Raw genomic sequence first — 15,277 nt, 5'->3', positions numbered from 1 at the left:
AAATAATTGTGACCCAATTCTAGTTTACTTAGTTGTACTTACAATACTATACCAGTAGATGGCACTCACCAAGAGAAAAAAAATCCTTTAAACTGAGGCCTGTGTGTACAATGTACTTATAAAAAGAGGACATAATCACTGAATTTTTGGTTTAAAATTTAGAGTATAAGGAATTTCCTGGCGGTCCAGTGGTTAGGACCCCACGCTTCCATTGCCGGGGGCATGGGTTCTATCCGTGGTTGCAGAACTAAGATCCTGCATGCCGTGCAGGGTGCAGCCAAAAGAAAAAAAAAGAAGAATATATACAGGTTTTAGAAAGGTGTTTTTTTTTTTAATTTTTATTGGGGCATAGTTGACTTACAGTGTTGTGTTAGTTTCAGGTGTACAACAAAGTGAATTAGTTATACATATATCCAATCTTTTTTATTTCTTTTTCCGTATAGGCCATTACAGAGTATTGGGTAGAGTTCCCTGTGCTATACAGTAGGTCCTTATTAGTTATCTGTTTTATATATAGTAGTGTGTATATGTCAATCCCAATTTATCCCTTCCCCCCTCCCCTTATCCCCTGGTAACCATAAGTTTGTTTTCTATATCTGTGACTCTATTTCTGTTTTGTAGATAAGTTCATTTGTACCCTTTTTACAGATTCCACATATAAGTGATATCATACGATATTTGTGTTTCTGTGTCTGACTTACTTCACTCAGTATGACAATCTCTAGGTCCATCCATGTTTCTGCAAATGGCACTATTTCATTCTTTTTTATGGGTGAGTAATATTCAATTGTATATCTGTACCATATCTTCTTTATCCATTCCTCTGTTGATGGGCATTTAGGTTGCTTCCATGTCCAAGCTATTGTAAATAGTGCTGCAGTGAACACTGGGGTGCATGTATCTTTTTGAATTATGGTTTTCTCCAGATATATGCCCAGGAGTGGGATTGCTGGATCATATGGTAGCTCTGTTTTTAGTTTTTTAAGGAACCTCCGTACTGTTCTCCATAGTGGCTGCACCAATTTACATTCCCACCAACAGTGTAGGAGGGTTCCCTTTTCTCCACACCCTCTCTAACATTTATTGTCTGTAGATTTTTTGATGGTGGCCAATCTGACAGGTGTGAGGCAATACCTCATTGTAGTTTTGATTTGCATTTCTCTAATTATTAGTGATGTTGAGTGTCTTTTCGTGTATGTTTTAGCCATCTGTATGTCTTCCTTGGAGAAATGTCTATTTATATCTTCTGCCCATTTTTTGATTGGGCTGTTGGTGGTTTTTTTTTTTTAACTGAGCTGCATGAGCTGTTTATATATTTGGAGATTAATCCCTGTTGTTTGCTTCATTTGCAAATATTTTTTTCCCATTCTGAAGGTTGTCTTTTCATTTTGTTTATGGTTTCCTTTGTTGTGCAAAAAGTTTTTAAGTTTAATTAGGTCCCATTTGTTTATTTTTGTTTTTATTTTCACTATTCTAGGAGGTGGATCAAAAAAGATATTGCTGCAATTTATGTCAAAGAGTGTTCTGCCTGTTTTCCTCTAAGAGTTTTATAGTTTCTGGCCTTATATTTAGGTCTTTAATCCATTTTGAGTTTATTTTTTTGTATGGTGTTAGGGAGTGTTCTAATTTCATTTGCTTACATGTAGCTGTCCAGTTTTCCCAACACCACTTATTGAAGAGACTGTCTTTTCTCCATTGTATATCCTTGCCTCCTTTGTCGTAGATTAGGTGACCATAGGTGAGTGGGTTTATCTATGGACTTTCTATCCTGTTCCATTGATCTATATTTCTGTTTTGGTGCCAGTACCATACAGTTTGGATTACTGTAACTTTGTAGTATAGTCTGAAGTCAGGGAGCCTAATTCCTACAGCTCCATTTTTCTTTCTCAAGATTGCTTTGGCTATTCAAGGTCTTTAGTGTTTCCATACAAATTGTAAAATTTGTATTAATAAGGTCAAAGGGAGGAATCTGCCTCAGGTTTTGCTTTCTGTGTACTCCTGCCAAAGCAAAGTAATTAAAAAAAAAAAGACTTATGTTGGATCTGAGAATATTCAGAAGGAGTTACTGGGTCTTCATAGAGATGTAGGTTGGAATAATAATTAAGATGTCTATCCAGGTAATTTCATGCTTTGACCCATGTCACACCTTGTCAAAGTTTCATCAAGCTCACATTAGCAGCCATTCTGTTTAAGGAGGGACATCCTCCTCCACTTCCAATTTCAGTTGAGTTCAGGGTGTAATTGATGGGGAGGCAGGTTCAACTCAACACATGGAAGACTCTCAAATTATTAACTTTTTCTGAAAGGTGACCAGTCGTTTTCCCATCATTTAAGGCATCCAAGCAGACACTAAGGACTCTGTTTTGTCAACATCATGAGAAAAGATGACTCACAGTTGATCATAAATTCCTTTAACATTGTTATATAAATAGGAGTTTATTGTTTACATACTTTAGCTGCAAATCTAACTTCTCTTCTCCAATCCTCCCCATATTGCTTCTCCAAGTAAATCAATTATATCTAACCCACCCCCTTTCATCCCTTAGAGAGATAGGTTAAAGCCTCTAAAAATAAAATTTATATTAACTGTCACCTATCAGAGCAGGACTAGCACAGGATTCAATATTATGTTTATGTTTTCTGATACTCCAGTTAATATCTTTAAAAGTAAAAACATAACCCCTTCCAAACAAATAAAAAATTAAACAAAAAACTTGATCAGCTCTCAAATTCTAACAAATATTCTCACACATACTGAGTTCTCTTAGAGTATATTTATTTATTGACTGATTAATTTAACATTTACTCTATTGTGTTGTATAAAGTACCTATGTAATGCAAGCATATACTGTCCTAAAATATTTCCAAATAACATGTGGTGTAGCCCACAGTCTCTGCAGAAGCACTGTGAGTAACCTGTGCCTTTACACTTTACAATCCATTTATGGCTGCTGTGAAAAGTGTGATAACAGACGAAGAAAAAAAAATAAAGCTAAATATGAAGACACCTTTCCAAACATGCACAGCTTACAATGGAACGCCAATGGAAAAAGTCAAATGAGCACATTTGATGTAGTATCTCTAAAATGTAGACTCTTCAGTAAAAAGCCAAAGGCACATAAAAATATATTTTAACTTTAAAATAACTTACTGTAATACTTTGCTTGTGTCTTACCAACATGTTGCTGACAGTCAAAATTTCAGGATATAAATATAATATATAGGGATATATAAGAGCTACAAGCAAATCTCCAAAACCCATCAAGTTGTTCAAATGTGGAAACAGAGAAAAATTTTAACAGTGGAGAATTTGCTATGGTGAACCCAAACAATATAATATAGAAAGGAGTCTAGAAAAAAGGATTAGGTGTTAAACAAATTTTGACTTCCCCTTGCTCAGAAAATGCCAAAGTACTGTAAAGGTCCTTAATGTGACTGGCACAGCCCTTCATAGCTAGATAGTGCCAATCCTGGCCAAGCCAGATTTCTGACCTGTCTGGAAGCAAAAAAATGTGAGCCGTACATCAGCAATGCCCGCCAAAAATGGGTTCTGACTCTCTTCCTCTCTTTGTCAGGACAGTTGTTTGTTTTTTTAACTGTTTTTGCAAATTTTGTTGGAACGTTATTCTAGAAAACCCATCATGTAATGGCAAATATAGTCAGTGAATCTTTCTCTTTGACTGTGGTTAGTTTTGTTTTGATTTTTGAAACCTTTTACCCCAAAGGAAAAGAGCCAGAGGTGTACTGTTACTTATTTTTATCCATGACCTTCAGCACTGCATCCAGAAATGAAGGCCCAAGATCGAGCTGCAGGAAGAGGAGGGAACCCAGTGAGATCAGAGAGGGACTCCTCTGGTTTTTAGTCTTTTCCTTGACGAACTCACACCAGGCGGGATGGTCAAACATTATTCTTGGCTGCCCAGTAGAGGTACAGTTTGGAGAGGCTGGCAGAGTGGCAGGACTGGGATGGGGACCCACCAGAGCCCCCATGAAACGCCCCCCTGATAGACCATACTGTTCTCTTCCATGACCCACTCACAGCTAAGCCAGGGCAGCTTTCCCGGACCAAAGGACTCCTGTTTGGAATTGAATGTCATCGTTGACAATAAGGGCAACATGAGTGCTTGTGATCCTCCAAGAGTCGGGAGGGAGATGGTGTTTTTGAGCACCAGGGTGAGCGTTTCTGTGAACATGGAGTCGGTGGTGCTGCGGACCCTGAAGAACTCCATACACCCAGGGAGCTGGCCCATGCGTGCTTTCTCCTGGTTTCCAGGTAGAAGATCAGAGTTCCCCTGAAGAAAGGAAATGTCTCCGAAGACATTGAGCTGGCCATCCTTGACCACGTGAATGGTCCGGCAGAAGTCTCCAAGGGGAGGACTGATCATATCGGGAGACAAGATGCCCCTCTGTTTGAATTTCTTTCCTTTCTTATTATTGGCAGCTTTCAGGTAAATTAGGATCTTGGCTGCCCTTCTGGAGTTGGAGAATGTCGATTTCGCAAAAACGGCCACTTTCTTTCCGGATGTTATTTTTCCCCAGTATCCTTTTTGATAGGAACTGTCACATCATTTTTCTCCAGCAGCCTCAGAAGTGGCTGTGAAAGGAGCCAGAGGTGTAGGAGACCTTCTTGGACTTACAGCCGACTGGGGCTTTCTGGAGAGCCGGCTACATCCTCCAGTCCCTGGCACAGCGTGGAGAAACCAGTGGTGCCAAGGATCCCAGCTGCTGCGGGATCCACACAGGTGGATGTGTGGGACCCACACTTCCCGAGGGCACACTCAGCCCCTGCCCATCACGCACAAATCCAGCCAGGTCAGCCAGCACCTGCTCACAGCATTATCTGTGCAGAGGCTGTGTGAAGGCTCCCAGGGCCGGGGTCTCCGGGCTCGCCCCCCACTGCTTGGACCCCGCAGCTGCGCTCCCTGCCCTCTCAGGCCAGGATAGGAATATTTAAACAACCGTGCTTAGATTCTTATTTGGTCATGTGGGAATTCTAGATTTTCATAGGTACACATCATAGCTACAACTTTTTTTTGGACCAAGATAATACTCACATAGGCTTTTGATAATAACATAAGAACTATAGACCATGAAAAAATAAAAATATTTTCCAAGGTGAGGGTTATTTTTGTTTTTGTAACAGTGAAAACCAAGCCGTCTTTGACAGAGTTGTGAATAGTCACAGATGTGCCTGGAGACAGGAGACGTGGGGATAATTACTAGGACAGAATAGGCACCGAGGCGCTCGGCATGCGTGCTTACGCTCACAGGTATGCTCCTGTGTTGCGGCAGCAGGCATCACCCTCCCAACTACTGTTATTTCATTATATTTGAGTGTGAGTTGTCAATCTAGAAATATATTAATGAATGGAGAGGAAAGAAATTATATAATTATAGACCATCTGAAACAGATAAGAAAGTAAAACTATGAGTTCGAAGAAATCATTACAAATATGAAATTTTGTGATAATACTTGATCATGGCATATAACTAGTTGTAATTATTCTTGAGGAAAAATCACACATTTTTATAACAAATCATACAGCAGGACTTAATTCTGTTCCCATATGGGCACCATAAGTGTATTTCTAATCCTTGGTTAAGTTTAGTGTCTTTAGCACCTCAGTCTCTCTTTTTCTTACTTTAATAGTTAGAAAAGACACATAGTCTATAACTTAGATAGGAGAAAATGGACACAAAAATCTAAGAGTTACCAGTCCCTAGGTATGTGTGAACTTGGTAAATCATTTCATATCCCCTGGAATGAGTTTTCAAAATTTACAAAATGAAAGGTTCTGGCTAATTATTTCCCCCTAGTGCTAATGTCTAAGATTGTATTCAAGAATGTGTTAAGCTGTTAAGGAATGTAGATAAAGGTATAGCTTATTCAGTCTAAGTACTGGAGAAAATATAAGAATGAAACTACTGGATGAATAAAAACACCCTTAAGACCTGGAAAATAGTTTGAATAGAAATCCTTAGCAGCCTTGTAATTACATAAAATCAGTTTAATGTTGTTCTCAAATTTGAGTGTGTATTGCAATCCCCCAGAGTACTTGTAAAACTCATTACTGGGGTCTAAACCAAGAGTCTCTGATTCATTTGGTCTAAGGTGGGGCCTGAGAATTTGCATTTCTACTTAGTTCCCAGGAGATGCTGATGTGGCTGGTTCAGGAGCCACCCTTGGAGAACCACTCATATAACCTACGCTTTCAATTTTAGGATTTTAAAGTGCTCTGGTTTTAAAACTTTGATAGATGGTTTTTTATTTAGCATGTATATTTTAGACTTGTTTTTTAAATTCTATTTATTACTATTATTTTTTAATATTTATTTTATATTGGAGCATAGCTGATTAACAATGTGTTAGTTTCAGGTATACAGCAAAGCGATTGATATATATATATATATATATATATATATTTATATACGCACACACATATCTATTCTTTTTCAAATTCTTTTCCCATTTAGGTTATTACATAGTATTGAGCAGAGTTCCCTGTGCTGTACAGTAGGTCCTTGTTTATTTTAAATATAGCAGTGTGGATAGATTGGGAGTTCGGGATTGACATGTACACACTGCTAGAGTTGTTGAGAATATATGCTACAAGTGTAAAGCACCTGTAACTTCTTAAATGTAGAGCAGTTAATTGATGCTGGTAAATTCATAATAAAGTCTGTATTTCTTATAATCATTAAATCCTTAGATTAGGGTTTTATATAGGCAGAAACAGAATATTTCAATGTATGTTAATGGCAAGAAAATAATAAGTACATTTCAATACAATGGCAGTTGTCAGGTGGAAGCTTTTTCAGAAACACATATGATCAAGGAAAGAATGCCACTTTTTATGGGGACTCGCTCACCTGTACGTGTAAGGACCTCTTTGCTTAACTTTAATTTTGCTGCTGTTCACTGCCACCTCCTCTGGATTCTGTACATCAAAGATCCAAACCTGTCTGTAAACTTCTGTGCCTGTTTTAACCCAATTTTTAAAAGCAATTGTACCTTCTTCAAGGACAGCTTCCTATGAAAAAGAAAACAAGTTTGGGTTATTTACTTGTAGTCAATATGGGCACTTGTGGGAGCTGAAAACCTTTAGTTAGTCACCGAAAGCAATAAGCTCAAGTACATTGCTCATGAGAACCTTTGCAGCCTGCCACACGCTTGGAACAGAAATATTTTCAACACGTTACGATAGCAATCTCTTTTAGTTAACCTTTTACAAAGAGAATCAGTGTGTAATATTGTAGACATGTCTGTCGATTGTAAGGCCAGCCACTGGCAAGCTTTGGAGTGACCCTTTGGCAATATTGCGACAGTTCGTAACACAATTTATTAAGCAAATTTTATTAAACTTTTTCCAAAAAATTCTTATCAGGTCAAACATTAACCTCTCCTCTGCCTTCAGTGAGGTAGACTGAGGAGGCAAAACAGAAAAACTGAGAGAAAAATGTAGTGGTATTGGAAGCTTTTTCATTTTCTTCAAATCTTGGACAGTTCCAGGGAAGATTATCACTTAACATTTGTCAGACTAAGAAAAACACAAATTTCGCTTCTCCCCTTCCAAACCCTGCTCAATGAGGCTTTCCTAACTCTCAGTACATCTGCAGAAATCTATTAGTACGTGTTTCCAAAAATTACAACAGTCTGATTCGTTACTATTAGGTTACTACATTTTAGATAAAAGAATGAAAAAAGGACATGTCCTATTATTCTTTTGTGAAATCCATTAAAAATCTTTGATGCTCCTTGTAGTAAAGACAGATACAGAAAAAATACCAATGACAGAATCAGAAAGCCCAACATTAGAAATTGGCTCCTGTGCTTTAGGAGCTGGGACTGAGTAGAAAGTCACCAGATTCCTTGGGTCAATTTCAGTATCTGTAAAACGAGGGAATTATAGATGGTCTCGTGGTTTCCTTCCAAGGCTTTCACTCTCTGAGCAGCAAGCCTCTGAAGCTCTAGTAGCTAGCGCAGACAAAGGTGACTTTGTAGCAGGCAGTGTTTCCAAGTAAGCACCTTGCGAGGAATGCCCAGGTGTAAAGCTCCAACTTACCTTAGTGCTAGAGGAAGAGGGAGAAAAGTATTTCACACAAAATGAGCCTAACAAGACCCATGAATACAGGGACAGTCTGACCTGTTTGTTTCCTTCACCTGCTTTCATAGAATGATGGATCAGGAAAGGACATTGGACATTAGTACATTTTCTAGGAGAGCGTGCTGAGGCTCTGAGAAACCGGGTGTCTGGCCCAAGGGTAACCGAGGCAAATACCTAGAAGTAGAATCATGACGAGGATCCTAGTCTCTGACCCTTAGGCTGGTCCTCTTTTACACCGTGTTTTTACTATTTTTTGTTCCTGTCACCTCTGCACTTAGTTGGTAGAAGTCAAGTTAAGTTTCATATCTTCAGGAAACTTTACTTATTACTTAGTGGAGAAATAAGGGAATTCCTTAGAGAAGAACAGGGCATCCGGTATTAATGCCTTTACAAAACCCTGTGCTGTTGCCATCCTTTTACACTGGGTACATTGGAGCTGCTAAAGTGATGTTAGATCTTACTTTTTTACAACCAATTATCCTTAAAAAATGCTTTAGTGCTCCTAAAAATCTTATTTCCATAGTAAGCTGAAAATTAAGACAATATTGCACATAGATAAAGTATTACGGCTGTTGCTCTAAATGTAAAGGTGTTTATGAGGGTGTTGAAGCTGAAATTATACTGAAGTTGAAATCTGTGTTAATTTACCCATTTCAAGAAAACACACGAACCTACACATTATTACTCTCACACTAGTGATAAAAGAATCTTAAGGACTAATATAATATCAATTGTTTACCATGTACCTCTCAAGGCACATATTTTATTTCAGTTCTTAATGAAAGGAACTCTATAAGTACTTAAAGAATTGAAAAGGGACTGTGACAGAATGTACTTGGCAGGACAGAAAACTTCCTCATTCTAATGGTTATGCATTTAATATCAAAAGGCATTGTAAGCATATCATGTCTTTTTTCTAAAAGCCATGAATCACTTTGCCTTATTTGTTCATCTGGAGATATTTTTTCAACTGGGAAAGCTGAAACGCAAAGAGTTGAAATGAATGCATTGAATTATCAGCTATTAGAGTTAGGGTCATCTAATTCCATCCATTTTTTAGGGGTAGAATTAGGTCCTACAGAAAACAGATGTCTGATTCAATACTGTATGACAGTTTAGTAGTAGATAATGGAGAATCAGGTCTTTTACTACAATTTTGTGTGGTTTGCATAACACCACGATTTGTTCACAAAGAAAAAAATACTGAAACAGAATAGGAATGCATTTCTTCTGATCCTAACACTACTATATGTACTAGAAAATTGTATAGACCTCATTGACTACTAAGATTATTTTATCATCAGTTCCTCTAATTTTAAAGGGAGCAAAAGTTTTTATGTCCTTTGTGAATTTAAGAGGCCTTGATTTTAAATTGACTTTGGACTATCTGTCTATTTTGCAAATCTTTTGCTAAATTTGAAGTACAAAGGTGTTAATTATGTGTATAGAAAAAGTAATATAATTTAAGCTCCTCGCACTTGGCTGATTCAGCCCTAGTAATGACTGGATTCCAGCCTGATGACTCTCACATGGCTTGGTCTCCAGCTGGGTTGAGACATTTACCTTGAAACTTCTACATTTGCTACATTTTGTTTACCTTGAAACTTCTATTTTGCTACATTTGCTAATTTGAAAGCAGACGTTGGGAAGAGTAATAGTTTTTATCTAGTCACATGGTCATTTGATTATTGCTGTTACAGGAAAACAGTACTCATCCACATGACTGGCAACTTCAGTATAACTATTAAAATGTCCTTGATATCTTCCTATGCATGAAGTATGTAGAGCACATATGTCAAAAATATATTGTCCCATTTCTCAAGGCTCTTATAGTGTACAGGAGACAGTATCATGTGTAGCATATTTTAATCTATGAGTTGATTTCCTTACCCTACTTCCAGCCTGACCAAGTCCATTGGCTTCTTTACTCAAAGCCTAGAGTGAAGTGGTTAACAATGAAACAAGATGCTATGAGTTTGATCCCCAGTTTGGTCATGTGCTAACCATTTAAACTTGGGCAGGTTATTTAATTTTTTTGTACCTCAGTTTCCTTATCTGTAAAATGGGGTAATAATAATATTAAGTTGAACTCTACGAAATTAGTATTTTTCAAAGTCAAAATAAGTAGAACATGGTGTAATTAAATATTTATCCTCATGGGTTGTTATAGGATTTATTAAATGTGAGCATTTAGAACAGTGTTAGCACATAGCAGGCATTCAATAAACGTTGGCTACTGTTATACAAATCCTATCCACCCCTTAGAAGGAGAACTCTCATCTCACTCGCTTCCCATCTTGCTTTAACTACTTTGCTCTTAGCATTACTGTCTAAACCAGTTATGTGGCAATAACATGTAAAATCCTGTAGCACTTCCTTTTCTGCTATTTAATTATTTATATATTTATTCTCCATCCAGTGAAATCAAAACTTCCTTAAAAAGCAGAAACATACTGAAAATAGTTTTCATCTTCTCCACTCACTACCAAAATCTGTTCTATTTGGGACCAATTACAAGCAGTTTCCACGTCCAAAAATTTTTCTAATATGTGTATGCATTATGCACATGCATGTGTGTACAGGCTGAGAGAAAGAAATCTTTAATTTGCTTCTTGGTGTTCTGCAGTTAATATCATAGGGAAATTAAATTAAAATTTATTTTAAATTACCTATGTTATACAGTATTCACTAAGCATTTATCAAGTGATATGAAGAATGTCAAGGTGACAAATTATCCTTTGTAAATAGTGGCAAAACTTTGTCCTTTTTCTGAAGTCCTTTGGTAGTTTCTACTCTCCACATACATGGCAGCTCATGCCATTGACTTTTAGTCTGTCTAGCAAGATTGCATAAACCTGCTGGCCCAGACAAATCTACCAGGAATCATAGTCTAAATTACTGGTAAAAAAAAAAAAAAAATAGTTTTCAGCTATAACGCATAAAAATCATGAAGTCCTTAAAAAACATCCCTGGGGCTTCCCTGGTGGGGCGCAGTGGTTGGGAGTCCGCCTGCCGATGCAGGGGATGCGGGTTCGTGGCCCGGTCCGGGAGGATCCCACATGCCACGGAGCAGCTGGGCCCGTGAGCCGTGGCCGCTGGGCCTGCGCGTCCGGAGCCTGTGCTCCGCGGCGGGAGAGGCCACAGCGGTGAGAGGCCCGTGTGCCGCAAAAAGAAAAAAAAAATCCCTTGGAAATAAACAGTAAAGAAATATGAATATATATATATATATATATATATATATATATGAAGTAAACTGTATGGACTATTTTAGGCCATTTCAAATGCTGGAGTCTGGGGACCATCTTTTAGAATTGAAAGGTATCGTAGAGTACCAAATCTATACTTTAAAAATTAGATAACATCATGAGATGATTTTCTCATCTGTTAAAATTAAGCACTTTAATTCTTCTTTTTTTTTTTAAATAGTGTTTGTATGCAGGTAATAACGTTCCCAATTTGGTAGTAGTCCATTAAATGAAGCAAGTAATCTGCAGTGATTTCAATGGTAAACAAAAACTGACCAGTACTAAAACTTGTATATATTTGTGAAATAACAACATTAGCTTAAGTGCTCTTGAGGTAGGGGTAAGACACTTGGCTCACTGGGTTTACACATAATTCAGAGATGTGACTCCTACTGTTGGCCAGTTTCTCTGTCTTTTTGTCTCTACATTCAGACTCTCTAGAAAGTGAACCTATTGCTTAGTTTTATCTGTAATCTCTATAGTAATGATCAAATCTCTCTGAGCACTGACCTTTGAAATACATCTGATGTTCATATCAAATCACTTCTAAAACCTCTGTTTTTTATTCTTCTAAGGAATACATCTCCTTCAATAACTCAACTGGTTATCTTACAGTTTGCAACTTTCACTCCTCTCCCTATTTAGTCCTTTTATTTCATTGTATCCCATCACCCATCAGTTATATGTACTCCACCACACTAGACCAGAGTGCCTTTTATTATGTGCAGACTGTGCAATAATCTTATTAAAAGGGAGTCTTAAACGACACGAAAAAAAAGCTGGAAAAAGAAAACACGTGGAGGCTATATAACGTACTTCTAAACAGCCAATGGATCTCTGAAGAAATCAAAGAGGAAATCAAAAATTACCTAGAGACAAATGAAAATGAAAACATGATGATCCAAAACCTATGGGATGCAGCAAAAGTAGTTCTAACACGATAATTTATAGCTATACAAGTTTACCTCAGGAAACAAGAAAAATCTCAGTTAAACAACCTAACCTCACACCTAAAGGAACTAGAGAAAGAAGAACAAAAAGAAATCCAAAGTTAGTAGAAGGAAAGAGATCATAAAGATAAGAGTAGAAATAAATGAAATAGATACAAAAAATAAACATCAACAAAACTAAAAACTAGTTCTTGGAAAAGATAAATAAAATTGATAAACCTTTAGCCAGACTCATCAGAAAAAAAAGAGAAATGGCCCAAACCAATAAAATCAGAAATGAAAAAGAAGTTACAACCAACACCACAGAAATGCAAAAAATCATGAGACTGCTGTGAACAACTGTGTGCCAATAAATTTAAAGAATATTTCTTTCAATAAAAAATGGTATATATTTATGCAAAAAAAGCATATCAACATACTCTTGGACATAATTAAAAGCAATTATTTCTTTTAATATGCATACCTAATATAGTTTTTTATCAAAATTTGGATATTTAGACTTAAGATGACAGTGCATTCATATAGAATACACATCATGCTTTGACCATTTCTCTATCATGTAGAGTTTCAATTGTTCATTATCACCTTTGTCTCGAAGACACAGAATTGCCAGTTACAATGAAATATAAAACAGGCACCCTAAGCCAAAAAGGGATGGAAGATAGAATGAATCAGGATGACAAGAAACAGTCTTGATAATACTTGTACCTTTTTAACTGTCTTCTCAATAAGTATGTCTCCAACTGGCATTAGAATACCTCCAAACACAGCCATGAGTGCACCAGTGACAGCACCAGCGATGAGCCCACAGTTTCGATCGCAGCCCATTTTTCTTGTTCTGGGAAAAAACTAAGGTTCAGCGCCTGCTTCTTTCAAACTCCCAGGTCTGATGAACGTGGTTTCCAGGAGGTCTGGTTCTATCATTGGAAGGAGATCATAAAGCAGAAACTTAAATACCAGTAGAAAAAGATCAAAGTAAACATGCAACTGAAACAGATCATTTTGCCAGTTATAAATAAACAGATGCTTTTTTTAATATACAAACTTTCTAGGTTTTGTCCTTTCTTAATTTGAACTACCTACCACTGGTAGAAGTAATACATATTGCCACATAGAGCATTTCTTTAAATTTCTCCTCTTAAATTTTCTTTCTATGGATGATTAACACACTGAAATATTAACTAAGGAGAATATGCTTACTGTACTCTCACACCCTGCCTACCTTCCATCAGCTTGGGACACTTACGGGCATCTTTATCCTCTATCTGACTTCTCCACTCAAACACAACCATCTGTCTGCACCCTACCTGGAGTTCTCCTGCAAACTGAATGTGGGTGGACTGATGTCTTTTCCATCCAAATCCTAAGCAAGTACAGTGACAGATGTTTTCTTTACTATTCCTTTTTCACAAATAGAAAGATAGGGATTTTATAGGAAATGATCTGATGAGTCTGTGAAGAAATCATTTTTTCTAATCATTTATAAGCTATCTGTTAAAACAGAAAAGCATGGGTAAGTTGGGAAAATAATACTAGAATAGTCTCTAATATCATCAAAATTATAAGCACCATTAAAAGAAAATTCCACTGTCAGGAATATTGAGTTCATGCCTGAATTCTTTCTTATGCACAGTGTTGAAAACATTGAAATATTTTAAAGAAGAGTATTTTCAATTTAATTTTTAGTAACTGACTTTTAGATAGTTGTGAGGTAAAAAAGATTTGAAGAAAATATGTAAGGTAGAGGATACATAGTTTCTGTCACAGCATTGGTTTCTTACTAGTCTCAAATGAATTTTTTAACATATTCAAATGCAATATTGTTTATTTTGTCATGGACAGCTGACTCATGCCAATTCTGTTAAAATATGTAGATTGTGTCAGTATGTATTTCACCTAGTCAGTCTTATCTTTGGTATCTTCATATAATATATGCTCCTTTCATAAAGATCGAAAGAAAACTCTTAGTGGAATTGGTAGATCCTTCTGTAACAAAGTTAGTAAGAATTTGCTATTCTAGTGTTCAAAAACCTGTTCATTTGAGATATTTTGTTTGCAACAGCATTTTTTAAAATGGGGTTGACCTGACATTGATAAATGGAATGTGCTTTGTATTTATAAAAAATTATTCCCTGCTTCAAAATGCCCCTGGCAAAGGAAAACAAAAATGCCAACAGAATGGAGGCTATAGACAGAAAAGACACACAAACAGTATTTTTGTCATCCTCATGACTATAATAATAAAACTTATATTTTGTTATGGTCTCAGTTTTTCCCTCCCTAGCTTTGTAGTGGTAGAAATACCGCTCTGATGATTTTATTAGTATTTCTCTTCACTTGAGGAACCATTTAATTCTTTTAAAGTCTTGATATTAATTAATTCTTTAAGAAAATAAGGAAAGTTAGGTTTTCCCCCAAATGTATAACAAAATTATAACCATTTTTCATGGCATTTTTTTTATACACCAGGTTCTTATTAGTCATCAATTTTATACACATCAGTGTATACATGTCAATCCCAATCGCCCAATTCAGCACACCACCATCCCCACCCCACTGCGGCTTTCCTCCCTTGGTGTCCATACGTTTGTTCTCTACATCTGTGTCTCAACTTCTGCCCTGAAAACCAGTTCATCTATACCATTTTTCTAGGTTCCACATACATGCGTTAATATACGATATTTGTTTTTCTTCTTCTGACATACTTCACTCTGTATGACAGTCTCTAGATCCATCCACGTCTCAACAAATGACTCAATTTTGTTCCTTTTTATGGCTGAGTAATAATCCATTGTATATATGTACCACAACTTCTTTACCATTCATCTGTCAATGGGCATTTAGGTTGCTTCCATGACCTGGCTATTGTAAACAATGCTGCAATGAGCATTGGGGTGCATGTGTCTTTTTGAATTATGGTTTTCTCTGGAATATGCCCAGTAGTGGGATTGCTGGATCATATGGTAAATCTATTTTT

The 15,277-nt window shown here is 36.8% G+C and overlaps 1 protein-coding gene and 1 pseudogene across 2 annotated transcripts in view; both read right to left on the bottom strand.

Moving 5' to 3' along the window:
• The window catches only part of LOC132430956 (platelet glycoprotein 4-like), a 56,366-nt gene that overhangs the window by 21,645 nt on the left and 19,444 nt on the right, over window positions 1-15,277 (bottom strand). For both annotated transcript variants that reach the window (XM_060020331.1, XM_060020332.1), the window contains exons 2-3: window positions 13,009-13,217; window positions 6,871-7,031 (exon numbers count right to left, since the gene is read on the bottom strand). In XM_060020331.1, coding sequence (XP_059876314.1) covers window positions 6,871-7,031; window positions 13,009-13,128 — 281 coding nt within the window. In that variant the 5' untranslated portion in view covers window positions 13,129-13,217. The remainder of the gene's footprint in view (window positions 1-6,870; window positions 7,032-13,008; window positions 13,218-15,277) is intronic.
• Window positions 1,368-4,565, bottom strand: LOC132431342 (cdc42 effector protein 3-like; annotated as a pseudogene).

This window comes from Delphinus delphis, chromosome 9 (assembly GCF_949987515.2).
Source record: "Delphinus delphis chromosome 9, mDelDel1.2, whole genome shotgun sequence".
Taxonomy (NCBI): Eukaryota; Metazoa; Chordata; class Mammalia; order Artiodactyla; family Delphinidae; genus Delphinus; species Delphinus delphis.
The sequence above is the reverse complement of the archived record's forward strand: the minus strand, read 5'-3'. Positions and strand labels throughout refer to the sequence as shown.